This window comes from Carcharodon carcharias, chromosome 37 (genome assembly GCF_017639515.1).
Source record: "Carcharodon carcharias isolate sCarCar2 chromosome 37, sCarCar2.pri, whole genome shotgun sequence".
Classification (NCBI taxonomy): Eukaryota; Metazoa; Chordata; class Chondrichthyes; order Lamniformes; family Lamnidae; genus Carcharodon; species Carcharodon carcharias.
This window is the reverse complement of record NC_054503.1, coordinates 7,367,338-7,383,160: the sequence shown is the minus strand read 5'-3', so window position 1 is coordinate 7,383,160 and position 15,823 is coordinate 7,367,338. Positions and strand designations below refer to the sequence as shown.

The following is a 15,823-nucleotide window of genomic DNA, read 5'->3' as shown; positions in this document are numbered from 1 at the left end:
ATGCCCCTGATGGAGATCAGCTAATTCAGCACAGACTGGGAATGGAATTAGGAGGTTCTCGGTCCTACATGCTCATAAACACAATGGGTATTACATTTCCCAATTGAGCCTATGATCCTGTTCTTGTACTAAATTCCTGATAACAATGCTCACGTACCAACTTGGTCTGACACTGGCTCAGGACCACAAATGTAATGTGAATCCCATTACTATGCATCCAACATGGCATTGCACAGGTTTGAAAGCTTCTCTTTGATTTCTAGAGGGACTTGATTCAAACCCCGAGCTGGAGTCATTCCTAAGGGAAGCAGAATTGATGCAAGGCTTCGACCATCCGAACGTCCTCAGACTTATAGGTATGAAACATGGTGTTTCCTGATTTCGTGTGCTTTCATTTGGGAAGCTGAGATAATCCAGCCTAATAATATTCCTCTGTCTAGTTTTGCTGCTGACCAAGAGGAGGAGGCAACAACCTGAACTGAGGCTCGGAGCCACATAAATCAGTGAATTTGTTCCGCTATTTTTTTTATTATTCTTTCGTTGGGATGTGAGTGTTGATGCCAAGGTCAGCATTTGTTGCCCATTTCTAATTGCCCTTGAACTGAGTGAACCTGGCTAGGCCATTTCAGAATCAACCACATTGCTGTGGGCCTGGAGTCACATGTAGGCCAAGTCGACAGAGTTACATCCTTAAAGGGCATTAGTGAACCAGATGGGTTTTTTACAACGATCAATCACCATTACTGAGAGTTTTTTTTTTAAATTCCAGATTAATTAATTGAATTTAAATTCCACCAGCTGCTGTGGTAGGATTTGAACCCATGTCCCCAGTGCATGGGGCTGGGCCTTTGGATTATTGGTCTAGCGACATTACCACTGCATCCCCAGAATCCCTAGCTAGAATATGTGTATATACAATTTCCTTTGCTTATCTGGCTGGAAGAATAACTTGTGTAGAAATTACTCCCTTTTACATTTAAAGACAAAGCGTCTTTTTTATTTATTCCTATGATATCGGCATCGCTAGCAAGGCCAGAATTTTATTGCCCATCCCTAGATGTGCTTGAAAAGATCCTTATTCTTGTACCGCTGCAGCCTGTGTGGTGAAGATACTTCCACGTTGCTGTTAGGTGGGGACATTCCAGGACTTTGAATTGTGATGACGAAAGATATGCCCAAGACGAGTTAGTGTGTGCCACTTGAAAGGGAACTTGGAAGTGATGTTGTTCCCTTGTGTCTGCTGCCCTTATCCTCCTACCTGGCTGCAGGTGTGGGAACTGCTGCTTTGCAATCCTAATTTTGCTCTCCTGTGTGTGTGGAAACGTTTTCTCTACCTCTCTCTACCCCATTTCAACAAATTGACAGAGCACAGAGGAAGGATGCGTAAGATAGGGTATTTGAAGTTTAAAAAGAATTGTTACTGATGATTAGAAAGAGAGGTTGGCAGTTAAAGATGAGATAGCATCAAATTATTAGCTCTCCCTTGTATGTTAACTGGCAAAGGTGCTCAAGAGCCTCCTAGATACAGGAGCAAGATTCAAGTCTTAGATGGAATTGGGATTTATAGAGTTCAGAATTCTTATAGAACGAGTGAGTATTTGGAGCTGCAAAAAGGGAGATTATGTTGTGATTTTAGCTGAAACATAGGAACATAGGAGCTGGATTAAGCCATTCAACTCCTTGAGCCTGCTCTGCCATTCAGCTAGATCATGGCTGATTTATCTCCCTGAAAGCCACTTTCCCTGCTATCTCTATATCCCTTGATATCATTAGCATCTAGATATTTATCAATTTCTGTGTTGAACATACTCAATAATTGAGCTTCCACAGTCCTCTGGGATAGAGAATTCCAAAGAGTCACCCTGCACCCCCCACTCCCTCTGAGTGAAGAAATTCCTCCTCATCTCAGTCCTAGACAGTTTGCCCCTTATTCTGAGACTGTGTCCCCTGGTTCTCACCGCCCCCCCCAGCCAGGGGAGACATCCTATCCGCATCGACCCTGTCGAGCATTTTAAGAATTTTGTAAGTTTCAATGAGATCACCTCTCTTTCCTCTAAACTCTAGAGAATACAGGCCCATTCTCCTCAATCTCTCATCATAAGACAGTCCTCCCAACTCAGGAATCGGCCTGGTGAACCTCTGCTGCATTCCCTCTACGGCAAGTATATATAGTACAGAAGAAGGCCATTTGGCTCAATGTGCCTATACCTGATACATGAAAGAGCTAAATATTAGCCCTACTTCCCTGACCCATCCTCATAGCCTTGCAACATTTTCCCCATAAGATCGAACCAATTCCCTTTTGAAAATTACTATAGAATCTGCTTCCACCACCATTTCAGGCAGTGAGATTCCAGATCACAACAACTTGCTGCATGGGAAAAATTCTCTTTGTCTTGAATCTGATTCTTTTGCGAAGTACTTTAAATCTGTGTCGATGGTTACTGATGCTCCTGTCAGTGGAAACAGCTTCTCCTTGTTTACTCTTAGCAAAAATTGCTCTTGATTAAATCTCTACTTAAACTTCTCCGCTCTAAGGATAACAATCCCAGCTTCCCTAGCAACTCCATATGTAATTGAAATCTATTCCCTACCAAGGACATAGACAGGTTGGCAGAATGGGCGGACAGGTGGCGAATGAAGTTCAATGCGGAGAAACGTGGGGCGATTCATTTTGGTAGGAAGAACATGGAGAGGCAGCATAAAATAAAATGTACAAATCTAATGGGGGTGCAGGAGGAGAGGGGCCTGGGTGTTAATGTACATAAGTCATTGAAGGTGGTGGGGCAGGTTGAGAGCACAATTAATAAAACATACAGTATCCTGGGCTTTATTAATTGGGGTATGGAGTACAAGATCAAGGAGGCTATGTTGAACTTGTATAAGACTCTGGCTCAGCCTCAGCTGGAGTATTACACCAGTTCTGGGCACAACCCTTTAGGAAAGATGTGAAGGCATTGGAGAGAGTGCAGAAAAAATTCATGAGAATGGTTCCAGTGATGAGGAACTTCAGTTATGAGGGTAGATTGGAGAAGTTAGGACTGTTTTCCTTGGAGAAAAGAAGGTTGAGAGGAAATTTGATAGAGGTATTCAGAATCATGAACAGTCTGGATAGAGTAGGTAGGTAGAAACTGTTCCTGCTCATGAAAGGATCGAGAACAAGAGGGCACAGATTTAAAGTAATTTGCAAAAGAAGCAGAAGTAATATAAGAAAAAACGTTTTCACACAGTGAGTGGTTAGGGTCTGGAATGCGCTGCCTGAGAGTGAGGTGGAGGCAGGTTCAACCGAGGGATTCAAAAGGGAGTTCGACTGCTAACTGAAAAGGAAGAATGTGCAGCGTTACGGGGAGAAAACAGGAGAATAGCACTTGGTGAATTGCTCATTCAGAGATCCAGTGCAGACATGATGGGCTGAAGGACCTCCTTCTGCGCTGTTACAATTCTGCGATTATGTGATATTCACCATTCTAATCAATTTCCTATAATCCCTCCCTGATTAACATTCTTCCTAGAGTGTGATGCCCAGAATTGGACACAATATTCCAGGTGGAGCCCAACCAGTCATTCCTAAAGGTTCACCATAACTTCCGTGCTTTTGTGCACACTTCTGTTTATGAAGCCAGGGATTTTCCGCTCCTGTTGGGAATACTCAGTGGTAATTTCTGTTGTTATTTCTGTAGGGGTATCGTTCGAGGTTTGCTCTGAGGAACAAGTACCAATGCCGATGGCCATCCTCCCCTTCATGCCACATGGAGACCTCCGCAGCTTCCTCCTCAACTCAAGGCACAGAGAAAACCCTGTGGTAACCAGATTTAAATCATGTTAATCCATCGGAGCTCACTGCAACAGCCCAGGAGGCCATTGGTAGTTATGACCTCATTATGTTACCCATGGCTCACAGCTCCATTTGCTTCCAGGCCTCCATTCAGGCCATGTACTATTGCGGGGTCTGAGTGAGCTGCTGTTCTCTCACTTTCTCTTGATCGAAAGCAGGTCCCTCTGCTCCTGCACCTCTTTTAGAGTTGTACCCTTTGTTTTATACTGTCTCTCCATGTTCTTCCTACCAAAATGAACCACCTCACAGTTCTCTCTATTGATCTTCATTTGCCACCCGTCCACCCATTTCACCAAACTGCCTATGTCCTTAGTATAGAATAGATTTCAATTACATGTGGAGACGCTAGGGAAGCTGGAATTGTTATCCTTAGAGCGGGAGAAGTTTAAGTAGAGATTTAAGCAAGAACAATTTTTGCTAAGAGTAAACAAGGAGAAGCTGTTTCTACTGGCAGGAGAATCAGTAACGATCAGACAAGCAAGTATTGCTAGGAAACAGGGTTATTATATAATGCTGGGCCTATTTTACAATAGAAATATTGCATTTATAATCCTTTTTCGCTTTTCCTGTGTGAAGTGCCCAGTCTTTAAAAACAACTGGCATTTATATAACACTTCTAATGTTGTAAAACTTTCCTAAGAACCATTATGAAACAAATTTTAACATCAAGGAGACATTAGGGACAGGTGATCAAAAGCTTGGTCAAAGAGGTAGGTTCTAAGGAGCGTCTTAAAGGAGGGAAGAAAGGCGGAGAGATTTTGGGAGGATATTCCAAAGCTTAGCTCCCAAGTAGCTGAAGGCACAAAGTGAAATTATTGCTATGACGAGTTCACTGATTGAGGGGATTGCAGCCATAGACCCGCATTCCACGTAGCTATTTCACTTCAAAATACCATTCGTGTGGAGCACTTTGGTTTGAACAAAGAATGTGAAAGGCACTATATAAATGCAAACTTTTCCTCTCAGTTACTCTGGCCCTGCTCTTTAGATCTGTCTTCCCAAAGCCACTCATCCCTCTTAACCCTCCTTCTTGAAGACTCTTCAAGAGCCTATTTTTTTGATGGTGCATTTAGTCCCCTCTTTTAACCTTTTACCTCTCCTGCTCACCATATGCCCTGCTCTGAGGTGTTTTTCTAAAGGACTGATGCTTCTCGAACACAAGTTAAAATGGGTTATTGACCATTGTGTAGGGGTGGGTATATAGGGGCTTAATGGAATTGGTGAACGTCTGTAAAGTCAAAGAAAAGTAAATTCTTGTATTTAGGACTGAGATGTGGAGGAATTTCTTCACTCAGAGGCTGGTGAATCTTGGAATTCTCTACCCCAGAGGGCTGTGGAGGTTCAGTCATTGAGTATGTTCAAGACAAAAATCGATAGATTTCTGGATATTAAAGATATCAAGGGATACAGGATAGTGTGGGAAAATGGGGTTGAGGTAGAAGATCAGCTATGATCTAGTTGAATGGTGGAGCAGGCTCGAGGGGCCGAATGGCCTATTCCTGCTCCTGTTTCCTATTACACAGTGCCTTTCACAATCTCTGGACACCCCAAAGAGATTTATAACCAATTACTTTGAAGTGTAGTCACTGTTGTTCTAGAGAAAACACAGCAGCCAATTTGCACACAGCAAGGTCTCACAAACAGCAATGTGATTGGTTGAGGGATAAATATTAATCAGGGCACCAGGCAGAACAACCCTGCTGTTCTTCAAATTATACCATGGGACATTTTGTATTCACCTGAGGAGACAGATGGGAGCTTGGCTTAACGTTCAACTGAAAGACAGCACCTTTGACAGTGCAGCGTTCCCTTGGTGCTGCACTGGGAATGTTGATCTGGATTATGTGCTCAGGTTTCTTGGAGTGGGACTCGAACTCAAAACCTCCTGACTCAGATGTGAGAGGGTGCAACCCACTGAGCCATGGCTAACATTAAACAATGCAAGGAGATGGCCGGTTATTGGAAGCAGTTATATGTACTTGATATTAAGGCCATATCTCTCTCCTTTCCTAGCACATTCCTCTGCAGATCTTACTGAAGTTCATGATTGACATTGCCTCTGGGATGGAGTATCTAAGTAACCAGAGCTTCCTACACAGAGACCTGGCAGCTCGGAACTGTATGTGAGTACTGTTCAACCACTGGGTAGCTTGATTTATCAGTCAGGATTTGTCATTAGCTTCCTTGGTGGCCTGGTTAATGATTGCATTGGCCAGGGTGGAACTATACAGACCATGAGGACATTTCATTCCATTCCTGGTCTGTGATGAATTAGCTGGTCACAGCAAAGGCACTGATATGACTACTAAAGTGGTCTCAACAAACCAACTGGGTCAGGGAAGGGATAAAGAAACCAAATGCTTCCTGCTCCTGATTGCTATCCAGTGAATCCTCTTGGAAAATGATTGTGTGCAGAGTTGGGTGAGTACTGGATCTGTCCAAGCCGGATACATTAAAGTTTTGTTCTCTACACTGCCACCATCAAACACTCCCAGGACAGGTACAGCACAGGGTTAGATAGAGAGTAAAGCTCCCTCTACACTGTCCCCATCAAACACTCCCAGGACAGGTACAGCACGGGGTTAGATACAGAGTAAAGCTCCCTCTACACTGTCCCCATCAAACACTCCCAGGGCAGGTACAGCACGGGGTTAGGTACAGAGTAAAGCTCCCTCTACACTGCTCCCATCAAATATTCCCAGGACCAGGGACAACACAGGGTTAGATAGAGAGTAAAGCTCCCTCTGCACTGTCCCCATCAAACACTCCCAGGATAGGTACAGCACGGGGTTAGATACAGAGTAAAGCTCCCTCTACACTGCTCCCATCAAATATTCCCAGGACCAGGGACAGCACAGGGTTAGATAGAGAGTAAAGCTCCCTCTGCACTGTCCCCATCAAACACTCCCAGGATAGGTACAGCATGGGGTTAGATACAGAGTAAAGCTCCCTCTACACTGTCCCCATCAAACACTCCCAGGACAGGTACAACACGGGGTTAGTTAGAGAGTAAAGCTCCCTCTACATTGCTCCCATCAAATATTCCCAGGACCAGGGACAGCACGGGGTTAGATAGAGAGTAAAGCTCCCTCTGCACTGTCCCCATCAAACACTGCTAGGACAGGTACAGCACGGGGTTAGGTACAGAGTAAAGCTCCCTCTGCACTGCCACCATCAAACACTCCCAGGACAGGTACAGCACGGGGTTAGATACAGAGTAAATCTCCCTCTACACTGTCCCCATCAAACACTCCCAGGACAGGTACAGCACGAGGTTAGATACAGAGTAAAGCTCCCTCTACACTGTCCCCATCAAACACTCCCACGACCAGGGACAGCATGCATTAGGTGCAGAAGAAAGTTCCTACAAAGCTGCTCAAACAGCAGCCTTAGACAACTGCTTTCTGCAACTGTCTTAATATCACATGATTTGCATATTTTCACACTAACTATTTTGTGATCTCCCCAAGTGGTATTGTTTGTTAAGTGCTGAATTAGGGCTGGTTTTCACTGCTGAGATTGTACTCAGGCGTCTCAGGACCGAGACTTATTTGGCTGAAATACTATAGAAAACAGAGAGGAGAGCTTCACCCCAGCAGCTTGGGTGGAACTGGAGCTGAGAGCTGGGAGCATTCTGACTGACTACATCAACAGACCCCTCTCTCTAACATCCATTCCTCCCATGCAGGTTGTGTGACAGTATGAGGGTGTGCGTCGCTGATTTTGGTTTGTCTAGAAAGATCTACGCCAGTAATTACTATCGGCAGACGGCAGTCTCAAAGGTGCCTGTGAAATGGATGGCAATTGAGAGCATGGCAGAGTTGATTTACACAACTAAAAGTGATGTGGTACGTCGTATTTTCATATACTTTGCAGGTGAAAGCAATAGTGAAGAGAGACCAGGAGTCACTCAGCACTTCCAGCGGTGGCAGGGAATGAGCATTGCTTCTGTCCCATTCCTGTCAGTTGTGCTGTGGGGTTGAAGTAATATTTTGCCAAGCTATGGGCAGAATTCATGCCAACAGCACCAATTCATCATTGTTAGCACAAAGTGGGGAGAAATGTGGAAGGGAAAGAGTGGAAACAGGAATTGAAGTGGATTTTCTTTGAACCCAGTGAGTGTCATACAATGGAGGGAGTCACAATGGAACCCCCTCCTCCACCACCCCTGTTCTCTCCTCACCGGGTGTCTGAGATCGCTAGAAAGTGATCAGGAATGGAAACCATGTCTGACTTGTTTTTGTTTCTTAGCCCACGAAGTCTGTGACCAATTGTGTCACCTCTAGTACCTCACTGTGAGAGAACACCAAACTCCACACATGAACCCGTCCATGATCTGTATGGTTTCATACCTCATTGAGTGGTGTGTTTCCAGTCTGAGCCATTGTCTAAGGGATTGGGTGCCAATTGTCGATGTTTTGTCGATGATCCTGAACAGTGAATGATTGCCATACAGATGACCTACGGAAAGTGGTAATGACTACTTGCATAGTATCTTCAATGTAGTAAAATATACCAAGGTGTTTCACAGGAATGTAAATCAAATCAAATAAAGATTCACTCTGAGACGCATAAGAATGTGTTAAGGCAAATGACTAAATGTTTGGTCAAAGACGTAGGTTTTAAGGAGCATCTTAAAGGAGGAAAGAGAGGTGGAGAGGCAGAAAGGTTTTGGGAAGGAATTCTGGAGCTTGGAGCTTAGATGACTGAAGGCACGGCAGACAATGGTGGGGCAAAGGAAAATGGCTTTACATAAAAGGACACAACGCGAAGGTTTCTGAGGGTTAAAGGGCCAGAAGAGAATAGAGAATTAGAGATGCACAAGAGGATTTGAACTTAATAGATGATCATTTTATATTTGACACAATGTCAGACTGCAAGCCAATGTAAGTCAATGAGCGATGGGTGAATGGGACCTGGTGCAACTTGGGATATGGGGGGAAGCAGAGATGAGGTGAAGTTTACAGAGAATGAGAGATGAGAGGATGGCCAGGAGAGCGTTGGACTAGTCAAGCCTGGAGATCATGCCAATGATTGACTGCGATGGCACTGAAATGAAACTATGCCTCCTCCCTGTTTCCAGTGGTCCTTCGGAGTGACGATGTGGGAGATTGTGACCCGGGGGAACACACCGTATCCCGGTTTACAAAACCATGAGATTTATGACTTCCTACATGAAGGGAACCGGCTGAGGCAACCATCCGATTGTCTCGACAAACTGTGAGTGCCAGGTTCTCCCCTTCCTCAACCTAATGTGATTTTATTTTGCTCTGAATCAGAAACATATCAAAGCACAAAAGCATGGATGAGGGAGTTCAATTAAACAAAGAGACTGATTGTTCACCATACTGCAGAGAAGATCAATGGGGGATTTAATCGAGGATTCAAGATTTGATGGAATAAATAAAGAGAACTGGCTTAATGGGCAGAATTTTCTGCTCATTGGGTGGGCACATGCCCATTTCAAACGAGCGTAAAATGGCACGCGATATTTCGGTCGGCAGGCAAGCGCAGGAATCAGCAGCCAACAATTAACAGGCCTATTAAGGCCATTAAAAATTTAATTGAATTAAAATTTTTGCTTACGGTTGGTGGGCAGGTGAAAAGGCCAAGCGGCCTTTGGATTTTTTGTGAAACCTCATCCCCGGGTGGGTTGAGGTTTTGATCCGTCATTAAAAAAATAAATAAAGCATTTTCAGACTAATTTCTTACACGTCCCTGCTCATGTGACAGTCACATGAGGGGACATGTTATGAACATTTTTAAATTCTTTTTTATTTTTCAAGATCTTCATCTCCCTGAGGGGAGCTCTGTGCCTCAGGGAGCTTTTCCTGCACACACCCATGTGCATGCGCGACCTTGTGCACTCGCCCCCCCTTCTCACAGGAGGCGCTGCAGCGCGGGTTTCACACTGGGTGGGCCTTAATTGGCCATCAGGCCCTGATTGTGGTCGGCTTCCCAACTGCTCCCGCCAAGCCCGCCCAACGAGGGCAAAATCCTGGCCAAATCCTGTCTCTTCCAAACGACAGCATCTCCAGAATTCCCTCAGCACTGCACTGGAAAATCGGCCTAAATCATTTGCTCAAAGCCTTAGAAGGAATGCTCAAATTGCTAAACCTCAGAGATGAGGGGCCACCCAACTGAGTCTGACTGACCCACAGGAATGTAAGAATGTACAGGTGACTGTCCATTGCAGCCAACCTCAAAATGCACGTCAGTTTGCCCAGTAGCATTACTTGCCACTCGGGACAATTCGAACCTCACTCTCCCACACAATCTAGGCTGAGGTTTGAGTGCAATACTGAGGGATCATTGCACTGTTGGAGGCGCCAGTTTCCAGATGAGACGTTAAACCTTTGAGGTGGAAGTTGAAGATCTCATGGTATTACTTGAAGACCCAAGAGGTTTTCGGGCACCATGTCCTCAACCAACAGCACAAATGGACAGATTGACCAGTGATCCATCCAAAGGCTGTTTGTGGGAGGCTGATGTCAGGAAACCATGTGCATAGGGTTGGGAGGAGGCCGTCATCTCCTCAAATCGGTTCCAACCATTCAATTAAATCATGGCTGATCAGCATCCATTTACCCCGCTTAGCTGCATATCCCTGATACCCTTATTCAACAAAAACCTATTGAAACTTTCAAATTGAACATCAGCCTCAAGAGCTTTTGTAGGAGTCAATTCCAGATTTATACCATCCTTTGTGTGAAGAAGCGCTTCATGAAATCGCCCCAATCTAATAAAAGTTACTGTATGCCAAAGGAAGTTTGATAGAAAGGACTGACTTCAGGGTGCTGGTTGCAATGAGGCCCTCTTTGCTGATTACTGTCTTCTCTTCCCAGGTACCACCTCATGTTCAGCTGCTGGTTCTTGAACCCAGAGCAGCGACCGACCTTCACTGAGCTCAGATCAATGCTCCAGGAATTCTTCTCTGCCTTGCCCATCCTCGAGGACCAGGGTGAGGTCTACTACAGTAATACTGGGGCGCAAGGAGCATACTACAGTAATACTGGGGCGCAAGGAGCAGCAGCGCAGGCGATGTACAGGGCCGAGGACTTGAGTGATGGGATAGGAAACTTCTATGTAGTGGATCTGGGTGATGACACGGACACTGCAAGCGACTGCAAAAGGACTCTCGGGACTGGGAGGGAAGGTTTGATCGTTGGATGAGAGCATGACGTTGGATTGTGAGAGGCACCCTGAATCGGCCTTGCCTCCTGTGTTCTTGAACAAATCTAAAAAGACTTGATTTAATCACATGAATCTTCAGTGCATCAACTGGACAAATCACCTGACAATTACTCCTGGTGCGACTTGTTCTCTGCAATGTTAATTTAAAGTTACGCACTAGGCATCAGGAGCACGGATGGTTGACAGTGAAGATGCATGGGGTCAGTGCCATATCTGAATGGGTGCAAACTCGCCCGGTATATTCAGCCACTCATCTGCAGGACCAGTCAGGCTGTCTGAAAATTGATGCTAGTACTCGATGCAGCAGGAAGCAGTGCCTCAGGGAGCTTGCGCTCCATAGTTTCCATCTCTATATTGCTGGCAGCTTATCTTTCCTTCTCAGCAATCCATCCAGTAACAAGGCAGTACTTTGCTGGCAAGGACATTTTAAGCTCTCTGCTGTTTCTGACTGGATTAGCCAGTTGATGCAGGAGCGTGTACATGGGCTACGGGAAGGGATTAAATGGCAGGGCAGAGTCCACGATAGGGTCAATTGTTCATGGGCTGTGGGAAGATATTAAATGGCTGGGCAGAGTCCACGATATGATCAAGCGTATATGGGTTGTGGTAGGAGGTTAAATGGGTGGGCAGAGTCCATGATAGAATAGGGTTTAAGTGCAACATCCAGACAGAAGCGGGTGACAGCAGGAGGTGACCTGGAACAAGAATGCTGGCTGAATTTACTCCTCTCCTGAGTCTGGGGTATGGTTGCCAGCACTCCAAGATTGGCCTGGAGTCTCCAGGAATTGAAGATCCATCTCCAGGACACTGCTGTGTGCAACCCTGGAGAAAAATCATCGGGACGTTAGAAAAGATTGTCTTTTTTCTTCATTTTCTTTAAACTTCTCTCTTTACAAGATATAAAAATACTGAAAATGGTGGGGGGGTGGGGTGATAAAAGGCTGTTTGGCCGACAGTCAAGCATCATCCAGTTAGACAATGAGTCCTTTTGCTTTCCAATTGGCGTGGGAAGGAAGGCCGTACGTCACAAGGCTGGATGTGTTGGCCAACTAATGGTTGGAGTGTGGGGGCAAGTCATGTAGTGAAATCTCCAGGAATATATTTAATCACAGTTGGCAACCTTAGTCTAGAGGAACTGAGGCTAATTGAGGCTCCCTTATTGTTGCTTGAGCCAAAATCCACTAATTGAACCCTGCCTGGGAGAGCTAAACTCAGCTTCCTGCTAGATGTCCCTCTCTCCCTCTAATGCCATGCAGGTTTCCCTGATGGGAAGGTACAGGCGATGAACAGGGCCGAGGACTGGAGAGATGGGATAGGAAACTTCTACGTAGTGGATCTGGGTGATGACACGGACACTGCAAGGGACTGCGAAAGGACTCTCGGGACCTGGAGGGTAGGTTTGATCGTTGGATGAGAGCATGACGTTGGATTGTGGAAGGCAGACATGAATTGGGCTCTGGCGGTGGGGGGGGGTAAAAAAGGACAAAAAGCAAAACGCTGTGAATGTTGGAAATGATAGCAGAAAATGCAAGGAACACTCAGTGGGCCAGGCAGAGTTTGTGGAAGGAAGAAGGTAAAGTGATTGTTTCGGGTTTATAGCTCGCCCGTTTGGTGATGATAATCCGTTTGTCACTGTAATACCAAATTCATGTCACTAAGTGGTGCTGTTGACATAGAAATACACGTGGCCTGATGGTTAAGAATCATACAGTACAGAAGGAAGCCAATTAGCCCCACTACCCCCAGCCACCACCACCCATCGCTCTTTCCCCATAGTCCTGCAAAATTGTCCTCTGCAAGTACACATCCAATTCCCTTTTGAAAGTTACTACTGAATCCTCTCAGGCAGTGCATTCCAGATCATCCGTGATCTGTTTGAATGGCGGGGCAAGGTTTGACAGGCTGAATGGCCTGCTTCTATGTTCCTATGATCAGAATAACTCCAGTTCACTGCGTAAAGAAAGGTTTTTTTGATCCATCACCCCCCCCCCCCCCCCACCCCCACCTCAACTCTGGTTCCTTTACCAATTGTCTTCAATCTGTGTCCCTCTGATTACCGACTCTTCTAATACTGGAAACAATATTTACTTTATTATTTATTTAGATTATTTACCCTCCCATCCTTATTTGCCCCATCCAAACCACCATGGCAGCTGGGGGATTTAAATTCAGTTAATTAAATTAATGTGTACTAGAAAACAACTATCAGTGATTGTGACAATGTAACTACCAGATTGTTGCTAAAAACCCATCTAGTCCTATAGGGAAGGAAATCTACCCTCCGTACCCGGTCTGGCCTACATGTGACTCCAGATCAATGTGATTGACTCTTAACTGCCTTCTAAAACAGCTGAGCAACCCACTCAGTTGTATCAAACCTCTATGAAAATGTCTAATAAGACTAAAACTGCATGCACTATTCCAGCATCGACTTAGGGGCTGGACACAGCAAAGGAACTAACACAGTGGGTGTACCTTCGCCACATGGACTACAGTGGTTCACCTTCCAAACCCATGACCTCTACCATCTAGAAGGCCAAGAGCAGCAAGCACACGGGAACACCACCACCTGCAAGTTCCCCTCCAAGCCACAAACCATCCTGACTTGGAAATATATCGGCTGTTCCTTCACTGTCGCTGGGTCAAAGTCCTGGAACTCCCCCCACTAACAGCACGGTAGGTGTATCTACACCACATGGACTGCAGCGGTTCAAGAAGCCAGCTCACCACCACCTTCTCAAGGGGCAATTAGGGATGGGCACAATGAATGCTGACTTTGCCAGCGATGCTCACATTCCATGAAAGAGTTGTAAAAAAAAATCACAAAGTCTCATAATTTTGATGATGGCCATCCTATTGATTTTATTCAAGCTGGTTCTGGAACCCTCAGTGTGGGTTTGAGTTTGTGTGCTCCCATCCTATGCATGCGCGTGCATGGCTATCAGAATCAGGAAAGTCGACTGCATTTTGGTTGCCCTGGCTGGTTCAATTTTCAAATGAGCCGTACTGCCCAACTCTTGACATTGTGCACCCTACTCAGCACAGTTAGCCAGATAATCATACAGGGCTAGAGAATAATGTTGGTGCCATTGGGGGACAGATAGGTATTTGCTTATTAATTATTTTGAATTAGTATTGCCAATAAAAACACATGTCGAAGCAACAGACATTCCCTGGTTCATTCCCCAGGGTAATGCCTTGGACAATCAATCAACCTGCCTGGTTTGAATTTAAACAAAGCTTGGCAGTTAACTGTCATTTATCAGTTAATTGGTGCATTTTCCAAGGCAACGCCTCCACCAATCAAAGGCCACTTGCCAACTAATCAGCACTCTCTTCTCATGCAGTATAAATTGTTGTTCCCTTTACAATTTGGTATTCTTGCAAATTGTCCTGATGAGTGCAAGATGAAAAGCTTCAACACGAGTCTTTTCTCAGCAGTACTTAAGTTCTGTACTACCAAGCAACTATTTTAAACTATTTCAAAGCAGAAAATGCTGGGAATATTTAACAGTCCAAACAGCAGCCATGGAGAGAGCAACAAAGTTAATGTTTCAGATCAATGAATCTTCATCTGGCCATAGTGGCCTTGGTTTTGTTTTACATCCACCTGATAGGGCAAGTCATTGACATCAAAAGTTTATTTTGTTTTACTCTCCAAAGATGTTGCCCGACTTGCTGAGTATTTCCAGAATTTTCTGTTTTTATTTTGAATTTCCAGCATCCACAGTATTTTGCTTTTATGTTAAATTATTTAATGCCTCTGCTGCCGGAATGTCATTCAATCTGAATAATTTAGGCTGGCACTCCCAGCGCCATTACCACGGGAGTGCTGCACTGTCGGAAGTGCTGTCTTTCGGATGAGACTGTAAATCAAGGGCCCCATCTGCCCCCTCAGGTGGATGTAAAAAAAAGCCATGTGGCACTGTTTTGAAGAGAAGGGGAATTCTCCCTGACAAACCATTTATCCCTCAATTGACATCACTGAAAGCAGATTATTTTGTCATTAACTCATTGCTGTTGTTGTGCATCCCTTGCCTGCAGTGCTTCCTATATTGTAAACCGTAATCACTCTTGAAAAGTACTTCACTGGTTGTAAAAGCACTGTGGAACATCCTGAGGTCACGCAAAGTGTTCTATAAATACAAGTCTTTCTGTCCTGAAGCAATGGTCCCCTCATATCGCCAAGAGCAATTTCTATCTTGTAATTTTATGATGCAAATTCTCAGAGAAGTATTAATAATTAACCTTGAATTTGGCCTGAATGCCTCCTTAGAACTTTATGGTTGAGCCCTGCCCATGTGGCTCCTGTGCGCCCCTGGTGGCAGGCTCAGGGATGACATTGCTGGTCAAGCTAACTTACTTATGTAAAACTAAATAAACAAAATAAATCAAAATGTCTACTGTTAGATGTGATTCCGCAATTGAGCAGCACTTGCTGAACAATCCTGACTGTGCTAATAGCTAAACTAATTATTAATTTAAGATAATCAGTTGAGCTCGTAATGTGGGTCATTTACACTTGCTAGAAACGACATACATTCATACGCAGGGACCTGTTCTCTGCAAACAAAAGGAATGTGTTCAAGCCTTGCGCCTTATTTTGAAGTACCCAGGGAGCTTGGGAAGTCTATATTTCCGTTTGCTTTCTCCATGGCAACACCTCAGCCAATCAGAGTTGACTTGCCATCCAATCAGCACCCACTTCTCATGCAGTCTAAATTTTGTGAAATTTGGCGTTCTTGCACTTGTGGCAAAATGTGTTCACCCGTGCAACTGCTTGTGATCAGAATT

At 44.8% G+C, this 15,823-nt stretch overlaps 1 protein-coding gene across 1 annotated transcript in view; it reads left to right on the top strand.

Moving 5' to 3' along the window:
• Positions 1-13,599, top strand: part of LOC121273021 (tyrosine-protein kinase receptor TYRO3-like) — a 33,557-nt gene extending 19,958 nt beyond the window's left edge. Inside the window, exons 9-14 of the mRNA XM_041179959.1 lie at positions 264-356; positions 3,681-3,802; positions 5,849-5,958; positions 7,524-7,683; positions 8,919-9,055; positions 10,681-13,599. Coding sequence (XP_041035893.1) covers positions 264-356; positions 3,681-3,802; positions 5,849-5,958; positions 7,524-7,683; positions 8,919-9,055; positions 10,681-11,008 — 950 coding nt within the window. The 3' untranslated portion in view covers positions 11,009-13,599. The remainder of the gene's footprint in view (positions 1-263; positions 357-3,680; positions 3,803-5,848; positions 5,959-7,523; positions 7,684-8,918; positions 9,056-10,680) is intronic.
• Positions 13,600-15,823: the final 2,224 nt, after the last annotated feature.